At 34.2% G+C, this 15852-nt stretch overlaps 1 protein-coding gene across 1 annotated transcript in view; it reads left to right on the forward strand.

Annotated features, from left to right (window-relative positions):
- Positions 1–15852, forward strand: part of EYS (eyes shut homolog) — a 1023158-nt gene that overhangs the window by 81480 nt on the left and 925826 nt on the right. Inside the window, 1 exon segment of the mRNA XM_068405393.1 lies at positions 1482–1596. Within this exon segment, the coding sequence (XP_068261494.1) occupies positions 1482–1596 (115 nt within the window).

Consider the following 15852-nt stretch of genomic DNA (forward strand, 5'->3'; position numbering starts at 1 on the left):
CCGCTAGATACAGGCCTCCAACTGGACTCTGTCCATCAAAGCCTAATAAGTGACTTATGTTTCTGGACATGCTAGATGCCTCTGTGCATCCCTCAGAGGCATAGCCATACCCACTGATTAGGTATCTTTAACTGATTTAGAAAATACAGTTATCTTAGATAATTTCTGTTGAGTGTTGTTTCCTGACCATTTGCTATTGAAAATATGTGCTTTACTTTTCTATGCTACATAACTGTGAGAGTTTTCATGAATTCTGAAACCAGGGATGGCATTATTTTTTAAAATGGGGAAACATAAGCAACACAACTGAATCTCACATCCTTTAAGAGCAAGAGCATAGAAAAAAAAACAGAAGCAATTCTGTATCTTCATGATTTCCAGCTTCTGGGCTGAGTCATTAGGCAAATTGTCCCTCAGAAAAAGCTAAAGAAACTTCCCACCTATTACTTTTGGGTTCCTTCACAAACACAAATTTTCAGCTAACTGGCCGTTTCCTTTCTCTTCTAATTAAATCTTTACTGACAGAAAGAGCCCTTAGACAGAGAAACATTCTGTAAGAATATATTGAGTGAATTTGGTAGGAATTACGTATCTATCAAAACACAGAAGAGAGTTTTTGCAGTCTGGCTTTTACTTTTTGCACATTTTGAGCAAGATATAAATATGCAAGTGTTTTTCTACACTGTTCCATTATTGCTTTTGAATAAGACTTGTTTACTATCCATTTAAATATCATCCTTTTCTTATTTTTGTGTATAGTGAATTTTTTTAAAACACTGAAGGGCTAGGTAAAAAAAGGACGTTCTCCTGCTAATGACAAGTGCTGACATGAAGCAAAAGAAATGTCTGCACTTCCTTTTACCATAGAAGTGTTATCCATGGCTCCATTGGCATCACATGGAACTAACAAACTGTCACAAAACAGAATGCTAGTTTTCTCCTTTAAAGATAATACTGAATTACAATTAAGCAAACACAAAAACAGCTATGCATTGTTCTCTCCACAGGTTCCTTACATTGTTCCTTACATACCTGAGCATGTCATTATTGACTACTCTTTGTTAATAACTAGTAACGATGATGCTAACTATCTTAAACCTCATTTATCATTATATTTCTAATTTTCCTCTCTGATGGTTTCATTGACCCATCCTTTCTAACAGATTTCCAAAACCTTATTTACAGCTTTTTATTAAATATTGCCTCATTCGAGATTGTTTTTTATTTCCCGAAGCTTATATGAAGTATTGGTATGAAAATACTTTAATCAATGAAAAAAAATATTTTATGGAGAAGAAAAAAAATATCCAGAATCCTGCAACTGATTTTTAATTGCTTGAAAACATGATCTGTTTATTTTAAATAACACACGAGGTCTGTTTTGTTACCGCAAGAACATTATTTAATAGAATTACGGAATACAATTAAATACAATTAACTTTTAAAATGCAAGTTCTTAAAATACACTGGTGTATTTACAGCTGCATGCCAGGATTCACTGGAAAGAACTGTGAGGAAATAATTGACTACTGCAGGCTGCTCACCATCAACTGTCTGAATGAAGGATTGTGTCTTAATATAATTGGAGGATTCACTGTAAGTAATTTAATACATGTTAAACTAATTCAGTGCTCCAATGTATAAAAGCTTCAGACAAGAAGAACCTGAAATGCATTCATTACTCTAAGAGACAAGAGGGACACACATTTATGTGTTTGTTATTTATTTAAATCAATAACACAAGGATGATTCACTTGGGTAATAGGGATTTTTTTATTACTTTTCTACTGAGACCATGTTTTGTACTATATGGAGTAAGACAACTGAAGAGTATTATTATGATAAAAAGAATATATAACTAATTGTGGTCCAGTGCTATTATCCACACAGATTATAATCACGGCTATTTGCAGCCTTTAAAAATACATCACTTGGACTGAGTACATCTGTTGTCATTGTTTTAACCAGAATCAAATTAGTAATTTAAACAACACAGACTTAGAAGTTTGATGATGAAACCGCAGTGCGCTGAGGTTGATTACAAATGACAATTTGAAAAAATGTAATTCTGCTTGTTTTTACTCTCAACATAGCTCCTGAAAATGTTGAGCAAGATCCATCATGTACCAAGATTCTTCTAGCCATAGCTTGTCAAAAGAGAGGATGTAGTTTATCCAACACCAGTAACTGGGAACAACTTAAAGGTTACTCTAAATGACCACTCGCGCTGCAAATAACAGGAGTTGATCACAGAATGGTTGAGGTTGGAAAGGACCACTGGAGGTCATCTTGTGCAGCACCCTGAACAAGCAGGGTCACCGAGAGCCATTTATCTAGTCCTAGTCTATTTATCTGTTTAGGTATTCAGAAAAAATGTAGTAGGATTACTGTTGCTCCTTGCTTCAGGGAGTAGGAAGAGTAGTCTACTCTGTAAGGGAAGGAGAATTGGAACTGAGGGTGACAGAAAGGCTGGCAGGAATGGTGTCCTCACCAACAAGACGCACAATTCCTCAATACCCACAAGAACACAGCAGATCCACAGATTCAGCCAAAAGTCCAGTGATTACCAGATAACTCCTTGGTGATGAAGCAGGTTTGCAGTTAAGCTGGGTAGTCAAATCAACAGATAAGAATCAACAAGTTACAAAGCTGGATAAAGGCATAATGACAAAATAGCTCAGGAAAGGACCTAGTGCAAAGGCCTAAGCTTAAATGCAGCTCATGAGTAAATGAAAGAAAGTGTGGACATCTCAGGCAAGTTCTGTTTTCACAGTAGGGTGATCCAAGGTGACAGTGCTGGGCTGCATCAGAGCTGACGTTGAGCACAGGCAGTTAAGCCTATGAGAGAAGGGAAAGAGGTCACCAAGGAAGAGTGCGGAGAAAGATGATTATAGGCTGGTCAGGCCAATTAGAGCCTGTTGATGCATTCAAGAGCCTGACAGTTTCTCTGTATATTCCTTGTATGTTCAAGGAACATACATACAAGGAACATATTCATTCAATCCAAATATCATTGCCTTTCTTGTAGTCACAAAAGTTAAAGAGTCATTGATATTTTCTTCCCAACGCTTTCTACCTGACTCTTTATGTTTGCTCATGTTCCTGGAGTCTTACCTGATCTGAAAACTGCTATATACACATGACCAAGGATTGTTTCTCCTATTTACTTATGGGAACAGAGAAAAGAAGCTTCCAGTCATTTGTTTGAAGTGGCCAGCCCATATTTTTACATCTAGTTCTGTGTGCAGATTCTAAGTCAGATACTGTTGTGGACTTTTCAAGTGTCACTAAGAAATAAATTCATAACCCTCCTGACTGCATCCCAGTCTTCCAATTGGTGCTTCTTGTCCTTTCCCTTAGTCCCTGATCTTAATTGCTAGGAGCAGCTGTTTAGCAGCTGTTACTCATTCAAATACTTGCACTTTCACAGGTATGTAAGCAGATCTACAACAGATCTATAACAAGAATTGTATTTAAGAGCATGATAAAGTTAGTGAAGTAAATACATGTAAATGATAATTTCAGAAATTAATGAAATCTGTATTACTGAAAGAAATAAGTATGTTTTATCTGCTAAATTCTTCATTCTGAAGAAAATTCTTTTAAAATTCTTTTAAAATATTTCAAGAACATTTTTAATACTATTTATAAATATACATTAAGTAGAGCAATAGTATATAAATATACTTTAAGACAAAATCTGAGGAAGTTTGCAAAATATTGCATATCAGAGATTTATGCTAATAGACCACTAAAATAATCATACTTAGAAGAACATAAGTCTTGGTTTGTTGAGTGTACTATGTATAATATACCCACACAAGAATCAAATAGATGGCAAGGAATTCTCTCTGAGACTTTGCCTCTCCTCAGTGTTGATAGCAGATGAAACAAATACTGAGTCTAGTTTTGCTGCATTGAAATGAAAGGCTTCATGAAAAGATATACTGATTTTAGAATGTTTGTGTCTCCCAGTTACCTTACCTACATGATAGAAATATTAGATTCAAAACAGCTTTTTGAATTTTTAGCTCTTTTCAGCTACTTATGTCCACTTATATCAAGCAATAGCAAAAAATACAGTATACCAATTAGAGTACAGAAATGATGCAATTAATCAATGAGTAAAATGCATACAACATATCCAGACATCAAAGTGAATACTAATCAAACACAAAAGAAAAATAAAAATTAAGTTTTAGGAAAGCAAACAAAAACTGGGTACCAAATTTTTGTGTAGTTAGTAAGTATGCTAACATTTACATTACTGTTAGATACAAGCAAAATAGTTGTATAACAGTAAAGGTTTTCATAAAATAATCCTCAAAAATGCACTTCCATGACCAGTATAAGATGTGATACTTTCTTAGCAGACACTGAATTAGGCTATAAGATGGAGCTAAATGACCTGGCATAGCAAAGGCTGGAATTTTTTTGTTTAAACTTTGATGCCTATAGAAGTGAATGGTATAGTACCTGATAGAAAATGAGTATAGCAGGCCTTTGAGACTGACAAATAAGATTAAGCAGACAAATGTTGAAAATATACATTATACTGAACCACAGCTGAAAATCATTGGCCTTTTCCTTGACAGTCAGTCTGTGGTGTGACATCTTTATTTGGAAGATAAGCAGTTGTACATCAATCATAGGTTAACTTCTCTTTGAGGACACAAACAACTATGGATTCTGTCCAGCCATTTTTTTATGCTTCTCTTAGTTGTAACTTTCGTGATCATAATTCATTTTTTCCCCATAGAAAATATGTATTTTCAGTATTATCAGAAAATCAAATACTGATGAGATAATTTGAGAATTCCAGCTGAGAGAAATTTGGCTGTTAGGTTTTTTCTTTACAAAAGCAGATTTGGAAGTACTGAAATCTTCACTACATTTGTATAACTAGCACTAAGTATTCCATCTCAAAAAAAAAAAGAAAGCAAAACCAACAAAATAATTTTTAAAATATCAAGGTATTGAATCTTGAAATCTAATTTAAAAAATCATTTTTCTTTTGAAATTAATCTCTAGTTTAATTTCAAAGAGTAATAAATACTTAGAATTGAAACAGTATAGTTTTATTTTTTCAGTATTGCTGTAACAGTTATTGGCATAAGTCCTTGATCACTAGTTGGTATTAATTATAAGTAATTGTAATATTAATACTCCACTTATATTATATTAAGTAATTTACTATATGTTTGTAAAATTATTTCTGCTTCTCTTAAGAAATCCCGCTGACTAATGTACGTTAACTTTATGCTAGATAATAATGCTTAGTTATAGGAAGTATTTATTGATGATGTTGAGTCAGTTAAACATGGGAATTATTAATTCCTAGGAATTGGAGCTTCTCTTTGCATTTTATATTCTTGTATTTCATATTTTTATCTCTCAATTCTCATATCTCGTATTTCAGAGTACAGCTGTAGTAGTCATAAATAATTTCCTTTGTTCTTTTCGTTGTTGCCCATCATCCTAGGAGCCAAAGTCATGTTGTATATATTAAGATAGGATTTATCAACAGAAAAACAGTGTGTAGTTGCATAATTAATTACAGTTAACATAGCTTAATGAAAGCAGATCACATCAGACAAAGCAGATTTAATGAGAAGACCTGACAGACAGTGATGGAGAAATATTTTCTACTGCAATTCACTCATTAAGGTAAATAAATCTTTTAATGGAGCAAGTTCAATTCTAAGGAGAAAGAAATCTAGGTCTTGATGACACTTTAACGGGTATAGCCAGTCAGATTTGTTGACACAGGAAAATTGTTTTGTTTCCAAATAGTTGCATGTTCTGCTTTTTGTAGCACACACACCACACATCCTCTGGCCCCATACAGATGAAGCAGAAGATACCACAGTTTGTGTAGCTAGACATGCATATTATGGCCAACTGCCAAGATGACTATAAAAGAGGTAGACTGCAGTCTAAGATAAATTTTGGATTTTTTTTCAGAATTAAAAAAAGTACAAACAGATTAAAATATTTTTACTATATTATTGGGCTTATAGAATTGAAGATCGGTGAAGTAATTGTTATTCTAATTTTAAAATTTTACTTAGATTTTTTTGTAAACCTTATTAAATTAACTAAAAACTGAGTGAACAGTCAAAGAGGAAAATAATTATAAATTGGGAATTATTGTCCCCTGTGAATGTTTTTAATGGACTTCATAGCAATTTGGTTTTGGACCAGTGATTTGTAGTACTTTGACGTGGTAGAAAATACAAAACTCTTTCTGTTGAAATGTGCAGATGACCACAGAAAATGATAGTGTAGTTAATAATAAGCAAATTTAATCAGGATTTCTTGGTAGACTATAGAAAAAAAATGTATTCTAAGAGAGGCAAATGCAATGCTGTATGCATAGAAAAAAGAATGAGAGTCACACCATAATGACTGTTTCTTGGTAGTGACAAAGAAGGAAACTTTGAGCTCAAGATGGATGTTACATTTGACACCAAAACATTCATCAAGACAGGAAGTCAATCCCTGTTGTCACAAATATAGCACTTTTGTATAGAAGCATTTGTAAGTGGTCCTGCTTCGGTGACTGTCAGTGGAGGGTACATTATACGCAGTTTTATCACTGAAATTGTTTTAGCGAGGCCACAAAGCTGGAAAACTCTATTAACAATGAGTTTTATGGAAAAACAACAGTTCAGAAGTATATTCTCAAAAGTATGTATAGATTCACTAAGTTAAGCCAGTCCATGGGCTATCTGTTTTCCTCAGAAGAAAAACAAAGGAACAGTTGTATTTAAAATATTTCTCTGGGTTCCAAAATTTTTGAAGCCACATTAACAAGGAAGTGCTAACAGTATTGTGCGTAGTTCTGTGCAACTGCTTCTTCTGTGCACTACTGCTTATACCAGGAGCATTTTCAAAAATTTTTAGGTAGTAAAATATGGTGTAATGCAGTGTATCAGAAGTTTTCTATCAGATCAACAAGGCTAGGTCACATCTGTCCTGTCCTAGTGTGTAGACACTAAATTTCATGAGAATCTTCTACTGTGGGATCCAAAATCCAAAATCCCACAGAAGGCTGAAGGCTGGAAAACTTATTGTGGACTGCTTCTAGTAGTCAATCCAGAGGACTCATTCCACTGATATTAAAAGTTTGGGAAAAAGATTCTGTTTCCCAGAGTTGTCACAAAGAGTCAAAACACAAAAAAAACACCCTGCTTTATTTGGGCTCTATAGAAGGTCAAAGATATGGCATTTACTTTGTTAGCTAGTTTCTAAAATACAGACAGATAAGATTGAAGCCTTGCCTCAACTTAAGAAATTTAGATATCATTTGAGCATATCATTTTAACAGGTGATAAATAGAGTGAACATTACAGATCTTCCTCTTTCAAAAATACTGCTATGTAGAATTCTATTATTTATCATTGATTTGTCAATTATTGCAATAACTGCTATTGAATTTCTCCTGTTTTGCAGCTGCAATGTTGGAATCACTTTTTAAAATCTGTATAATCACTGTTAAACTTCTGAAGAAAATATAACAATTATTTTTCTTTCATATCCATCACATAGGAAAATTTTTAATTAATACTATCCTGATTTGACAACTTTATCCTAAACACCTCCACCTACTCAGTGTTAGAAGACAGGAGCCACTGTTTTAAGGAAAAAAATTAAATTAAAACTGGTTTAACATAAACTGTGCTTTTACAGTTACTAAAGTGTGAACCAATTGCAGACTCCAGCAGAAGTCTATTCAATAAAATTATTCATCTGCATTATTTTGACAATATGATAACCTGCTTCTTAAAAGCATTTTTAAAAAAATCTGCCCACAAAGACACGTTTCAATAGGCATTTCTATTCTCATGGCAATTTTTATTTTTTTTTAAATTGATTTTATAAATGAAAAGTCAGTGTTTTTCATTTGCAGTTGATAGTATTTCCTCAGTGCTTTTAATCTGAGTATCTAAAGAAATTTATGGCTATAAGTATCTGTTATCTTTATGTGAAGATGGGGAAAAGATGACCGGTTCCCAAAAGACAGTGGACAGGAAGAAAGAGCTGTTGTTTCTTTCATGCCAATTATACTGCTACCACATGTTAACCACCTGGGGGTATGTAGTTTGGGTAGAGTTCTCCCAGTGAATTAGACTGGCTCCAGCAATGCCTCTCGCACAAGGAGACTGGGCAGTAAAAACAGGTAAAGAGGGAACGCAAACAAGGAATCACCTGGGGAGTTTAAAGATTTCCTTTAGGTGACAAGGGGGAATCAGGTAACTAACTGTCTATTTATCCACAGCAAGTGGCTTAGATCATGGCAAAAGAATTACCCCTGCTTAAGATCCCCTGGTTTTTCATGTATCATTAGTATTAAAGTAAAAAAAAAAAAAATAAAACCAGAGATACTTAAAAAAAAAAAAATTAAACTAATTTAGTGTAAATTGTGAGGATAACAGAACTATCAATGATCAAATTTTGGAAGATGAACAGTTTCAAAACACAATATTGGGAAAGTCAAGGGTATGAAGACTGTCAAGTTTCTGGCATACCAGTCTTTACTCACTAGGGAGAGACAAGAGATTGTGTTCTTTGGTTTCAACCACTGAATTGTATAGAATTTACAGAATTCATAGGCCAATTATGACTACATACAGAAGTGCATAGAGGTAAAAGAAGGTGCAGCCCTACAGCAGTTCAAATCAGGGGATTTCGAATACACACTTTCCTGTTTCTTCTCTGCCACACACTTCTTATGGAAGGGTATACAGATTAAAAATGCCTTCATTTTTTTTTACATGGTGTAAAAATGCTCATTCATAGCATATATTTTTTGCCTAATAGTTCTTTTCTATGTTATGAGCAACTATCTTTCAACTTATAAGGTTTGCATGGTGTATCCAAGTCAATTTTGTCAATATGCCTTTCTCCCATCATCCTGACAAAACACATATTTGTGCAAGGTTATGTGCTTACAGCTAACAAAGGAATTGAGTTTTATAGGCGTGAAAACTGAAGCTAAAAGATGAAATGAAAGCAATGCCATTGTGAGGTCCATTTCCATTTGCATGCACTACACTTGAGACAAGGACTAAGCAAATCACACATACTGCTTGAATAGAAGGGCTGTGTTGGAAAGCAGAAAAACACTAGAGCTGTTTAAAGAGACAATAATCTGTGCTATCATTATGGGTTTTACAATTAACACCTACTGTTGGCCATTCAAAGCAAATATTTAAATTTTCTTTGAGAAGCTGTACTGACACTTAAATGTGAAATTTTATGTTGGAATCATTGTTAATGGATGTCCTGGTGCCTTCCAAAAGAGCAGCAGGAATTGCTGTCAATTTCTGGCTAGTGTTCATACAGTGCAGTGGCAGTAGGTTCTGCTGTTAAGGGGGAATGAAGCTAAGTAAAAAGAAATAATGTTTTTAACTCCTGTAAGTAATTTGCAGAATATGTGTTCTGTAAACATCAGGTGTTTGCATATGCCTGGGAAATACTGATTAATAAAAACTTGCATTTATAAATCAGAACCAAAACAGAAAACACCTAATTACATACCAGCATGCGTACTTTTCAAATTGTTCCCCAGTCACTCAATTTTTGCTTTCTTATATGGATATACATTTAATAATGTATATCAAATAGTATGATCCACTGTAACAGGATAGAAAAAATAATATAATAGAAAAGGTTGGTATCTAAAATCTTGCCCTGCAGGTGGCTCTGTGGCTGTTCATGTTATATTCTTTTGATCTTTTTCCTCACAACCATATATTAAAACCATCGTTGTTATATTTGGAGTTTTATGGTGAACCTGAGGTATTTCAATAACAAAGCATAAACCAAGAGGGTATATGGTTGATAAAGTAAAATTGCAAGTGCAAATGACTAATCATGTTCTCTGGTAAAGCGGAAGATGCTTATATATTTATATAAAGAACTGTTTTCACCATGGGCAATATGTTCCTTCGGAGGGAAGGAGGGAAAGAGGAGGAAATCGCTCTTTCTCCTGTGTTACTTCCCCATGTCAGAAAGCCTGTACATGGTACACATTCAACAAAACTTGTGCAGAAATTACAATCAGGAAGACAAAGCTCCAACTTTCATCCCTAACCAGATGAGGTTTGCCTGTGTGGGTGCAGAACCAGAATCATCATCCATCTGTCAGGCTGGGAATCAATTTGCTTCTTTTCTGAAGAATGGCAAGCAGTGCTAAGCCCTGCAGGCCTGCGGTACACCCTACAACTGCCTGAACAACCTTTGTGAAAACTCTGCTGCCAGTGCTCCCCTTTGGCACTGTGTAAGTTATTCCCTGAGGAGCCACTCTCAGTGCTAACACTCTTTGATAATACTTTATCCCCAGAAGTCTAGCTGAATTTATAATCCAGATGTAAAGCATCTGTATGCAGAATTAGCAATAGTCTCCAGAATTGAGCTATATCAGTCACACTGCTTAGATCTTGTAGCCCTAAGGCCTCAGACTTTTTCTTAGAGAAGCCATTTGTATTTATTGCATGAGAGGAGAAATAAGTTCTAGATAATATACCCAGAATGAAGAGGAATTATAGCTGAGAGAAAACATTACCTTGTTTAAGAAATGTAGTTCTTAAAAAAACAAAAACAAAAACAACCTACTAGAGCTGTTTTAAAGCCCTCTGCACTGTATCAATCAACATTTGTTTTCAGAGTATAAAAAAGCCGTAAGGAAACAAACATTTAATATGTTTGGCATACTATACATTAAAGCAGTTGGTTGGAGTGATAAAATTGTTATGAATATTTATAACAGCTCTACTAGAAATGCTAGAAGCGATGAAAATTGGCACTGCAAAATCTGCTGCTCTCAGATGCAACTCTTACGTACAACATATAAAATAGATTATTGTCATTTTCCTTTTTTAAAAAATCTAGAATCTCTCCTACTGTTTTCTCCCCATGGACTATCTGAATATAGTTTCATCTCTGTGAAGCCACTTTGCCACCATCCTTAATTCTACCGATGTCTCTCCCATATTTGCCCTTCCAGCTGACTGTTCAAACAGCAGTAGGTCAAAGTCAGATACTTCCATTAGGGGTTAGTTTTGCACAAGTTAATTAGTCCATTTTCTACCACAGAGCAGCAGTAATTCTACAGAAGAGTTCATATAAATTTTAAAATGTCCTATACAGTTTTGCACTTCTTCAGTATCTAATTTGAACTTTATCAAAGCCTTTTCCTGCTTTTCTTATTCTATTGAAATAAACATCATCAAAGCACCCTAGGTACATTTCATATTGCTGTTAAGTATATCTGAGCAGTACATAAGTTAATGAACAGTAGAATTCTTCATGTAATAAACTAAATACCTTGCTTTACAAGAGTTAATTTAAATGAAAAATATTTAGTTAAAGCTCTGATCATGTAATACCTTTACATATCATTATACAATGTATCTTAATTGATCTACTAAAATAGCATATAATATAAATGCACAGTAAAATGCACTACAAATAACCAGAAAGAACGTTTTGTTTTGTTTTTAAACAAGACTTCTATGACAAGATGACATAGTCATTTTAACCCATTGTCAGTAAACAAAAGCATAAGCCAGCAAAAATAAAAAATAAAATGCACAAAATCTGTAAATATTACAGAGAAAGACATGCTACATGATCAGTATGAAATATTGTTTTTATTGAGGAAATGCAATGCCATTTCTATGAATTGAGATGGTGAAAGAGACAAATAATATGAGTTTTAGACAATAGGAATAGAAAGACAAAAATACCTCACAAATTTCAAGGAGAAGAGAAAAATATTCTTAAGAAAACAGTGCAGCAGTATTTCTTATTACTTTTGTATTATTAAATAGTTTCTATATTAAAGACCATACAACTACCATCCAGATGCTTCAATTTTATATGGAAAGAGATGAAACATATAAAGGGAGATGAAAACCTGTACCTGGGTGGAATATCATGTTCATTAAAAGGGGACCATATGCAAACATAAGTGTCTGCAATGCACTTCCTTGTTGTAGAAACACAGAAAGGACAATGCTAACAAACAACTATGTAATTTCTTTGTTTTTCAGTAAAGATTTTTAAAAAAGTAATTTTTATAGCATATAGCATATAGTGGAGCCAGAATTCATGTATGTAAAAGTTTAACATGTTGGATACTAAGTAGCTGCAACGTTAATAACCACAGCTCTTTAAAAAATTCTTTATTAAGTAAACTTTCAATGAGATAAGGTTCTATATATTCAACCATATAAAATTATATGAAAAAATATGTTATTGACTAACTTAACAACTAGGCAATTCAAGCATTAAAGAGAACAGAAAAGATTAATTTCATCTGGTATTAAGTTGTCCTCCAGCCAGAGGCATATTTTATTGTCTTTAGATAAGTTTTTTAGTCCGTTTGCATCGATGCGTATCAACAGACACAAATTAATAAAGGAGACTTTCCTACTGGATATAAGGCAAAATGTTTTCACTGTGCAATCAGTCAAAAACTGGAACAAGTTGCCCAGAGATGTGGTGTAGACTCCAAACTTGGATGTTTTCAAGACTCAACTGAATAAAGTCCTGAGCAAGCTGGTCTGATCTCACAGCTGACCATGCTTTCAACAGGAGATATTACTAGAAACCTCCTGATGTTGCTTCCCACCTGAATTATTCTATGTACTATAGTGTACACTATATAACAAATAAAGTGATCTACAAACAACAAAATAGGGCAACTTACAGATAGCATGTCAAATTTTAGTGTTTTCAATGAAATAATATTATTATTGAATAATATGTTCTTATTGCATAATATAATGTTATTTTAAAAATATTAATGTGATTCCTAAATATTATTTTTCAATTTCCCTTGCCAGTGCATGTGTTGACTTCTTATATCCTCAATGCTTGAGTCAAAACTTCAATAAAGTTTTCTGTCCTAAAGCAGTTAGGCAACAGCGGAGTACATAAGTATTTAAATGGGAGCTATACTAGGACTGAAAATGTACAGTTTATACAAAATGCACAGATTAATCAACTATTCCCCACAGTTGCTTAGTTCTAGTAACACATACAATCATGGAATCATAGAATCATAGAATATCTGAAGTTGGAAGGGATCCATAAGGATCATTGAGTCCAACTTCCTGCTCCTTGAAGGACTACCTAAAACTAAATCATATGACTGAGAGCATCGTCCAGATACTCCTTGAACTCTGACAGGCTTGGTGACTGACCATCCTCTCAGTGAAGAAACTTTTCCTAATGATAATTATGGTAATGTACATCATTGAAAATGTATTGAGTACATTTCAGTGTCAACTAGCTCAACCTCATAGTTAAACATTTGGGGTTTTTTTTCTACAGCTATACTTTCATTGTTAGTAGACAATCATAAACATGCAATGTTATATCAGATTATGATATACCAGTGACCTTTAGTCTCTCCCACCTGAATAAGGTGTACGATCAAAATATTAAACAGTCATCACAATGACAGGTTGAAACTAGAATTCCCTTGTTCATTTTGACACTTCAGCTGAATATGTTTAAAGTCTTTAGACAGCTGTGCAAAATTAAAAATAAAGTTTTTATCTGGAATTTTCTGTTTTATGAATATCCTTTTCCAGTGTAGAAACTGGTGGTTCAGGATTACCAAACATTTCTCATATCTTAACAGAATCACAAAAAGCCATCATAAACCCACAAAATCTTTATACAAAGAATTCTTTTTTTAATGAAGCAATGAATCACATGGCAAAAACTATCCCCAAAACAGAAATAACAAGTAAAGTGAAAGCAGCATCTAATGTTTCTTTTATGTTGGTTGCATAAACCAACCAAAACAACAGTTAGAATATTTTTGAATATTATTCACATTGAAAAATAATTGCACTGATTTTGCAAATAAGATGTCCTGATGATTGAATGATTTTCAGCCAACAGGAATTAAGCTGGCATCCCAGAGTAACAAAGAATAATGATAATAGGCATATTCACTGAAAACTAGAAAACTCCAGCTTTGATTCCTCTCAGGAGCAAATTAAGTAAACAAACAAAAAAAGCTTATCTAACATGAGTTCATGAGAAATATGAAAAGAAAGTAGTAATTGGGTCTTTCACAATTTCAAATTCTTTTACACTCTCGTGACTCAACTAAACTAAAAGACTGGTTGTTTTTGGGTAAAAGAAAAACAGGCCCTGGGTCCTGTGAGTCCTAAGAATAATCAATAACCTAAGAGAGAAATCTGGACTGAATATTACTACTGTACTGCTTTACTTTTATTAAGAACGTAAGCTAAATTTTCACTGTAAATAGAACAGGTATCTTTCATATCAAGTGAACCATGTCGGTTATTAGCAAAAGATGAGGTGAGCTCCTCCCCTGCCAGTCTCAATACTTTACAATTTTGTAACAAAACTGTACTGTGTAAGATCATTGCACCTTCAAATATTTGCACTGTGTATGTGAAAGCTGTTTGCTCAGCTCCACACTTTGCATAAGAAAGTATGAATTCAATACTATGAAACTGGCAACTTTGTGTAACATTGAAATAAGTTCTTTTCCCATGTGTCATTAAAAAGGTCAAGGAATGGGCAAGCTAGCTGAGTTTGAATTATTTTTTTAACAAAATCAGTCAAAATCAAGCCTGTGCTCAAGTTTAAACCACTTTTCAAGGATACAGAAATTCCCCAAACCTCTTATTTTCTGACTTCCTTATTAAATAAGGAGCTTGAGATAAGGAGGATGGCTGTAGAAAGATTCTATAAAAGTTCAGCCAGCCAACTCAGCACTCTGTATTTCTGAAGTACCTAACTTATAATAAAAGTCTTTAATCTGTTTATTAATGCCAGTAGGATCAGACAGACATTTTCCATGCGCTGTATAAATTTTATGGTACCTTCAGCGGCTGTTTCCAATACTACACAATAAGTTTCTAGTACATGCTACAGCTTCTTGATTATTTTTCATCCTTCAATACCTGCCCTTTCTTCCTCTACTACCAAACACTCAAAAAATGCACATTCTTAATCTTCCTTTCTAGGGTATAATTAAATATCAATAAAATTTCATTATTTTATAAAGTCTGATGAAAAGAGAGATGGCAGCTGCTCGAACAATGCAAAAGCCAACTTCATCTTCCCCGTCCCTAAATGAGATGAGCATGGATAGAATTCTACTTCATTAGAGGGCAGAGGAACACTTGTCACTATAAAAAAGTAGTTTCTGGTTTCCCCTCTATGTCCACCTGAAAAATGAAAGATTATAACCTCTATTAATACCAATTAACTAATTCAAGCTATGCCATTTTTCTGCCCAGACCCCTAGTAGTTTTACCTGAAGTCAGGGATTCACATGAATGAGCATATCTTATTAGAGATGATACACCTCATCTCGTAGTATCACTGGATATGAATCAGTGGCAAAGGCTCTGGCCCAAGTTCAGAGCGATGAACCTCTCATAACATCTGTTGATGTGAGAGGTTAAACTCCAGTGGAACAGTAGCCTCACTTACCTTTTTTCACAATTGCTATATATCTATATGCACATATTTGTTATACGTCACAAAAGAACGTTCATTCTAATAAAAATTCTAGATCATCTGAGGTCTGGATAGGGTGACAGAGGAAGGGGAAAAGAGGTGACTCTTCTTGCTACAGTACTCCCCTGAAGGGGTTCTGGGCTTCCTAAAAGAAGTTTGAAGAATCTTCAGAGCTAAACTGTCACCTGAGAGACCGCCACTGGAACAACTGACCTCTTCATAAACTGCACTGCCAACACATGAAAGAACATCCATTCTGGACTATGTATGCCAGAGCAGCCAAAGAGGTGCAGGAGTTATTATCATCACAGTAGACAGGATACTAGAGCT

This window comes from Nyctibius grandis, chromosome 1 (genome assembly GCF_013368605.1).
Source record: "Nyctibius grandis isolate bNycGra1 chromosome 1, bNycGra1.pri, whole genome shotgun sequence".
NCBI classification, from domain to species: domain Eukaryota; kingdom Metazoa; phylum Chordata; class Aves; order Nyctibiiformes; family Nyctibiidae; genus Nyctibius; species Nyctibius grandis.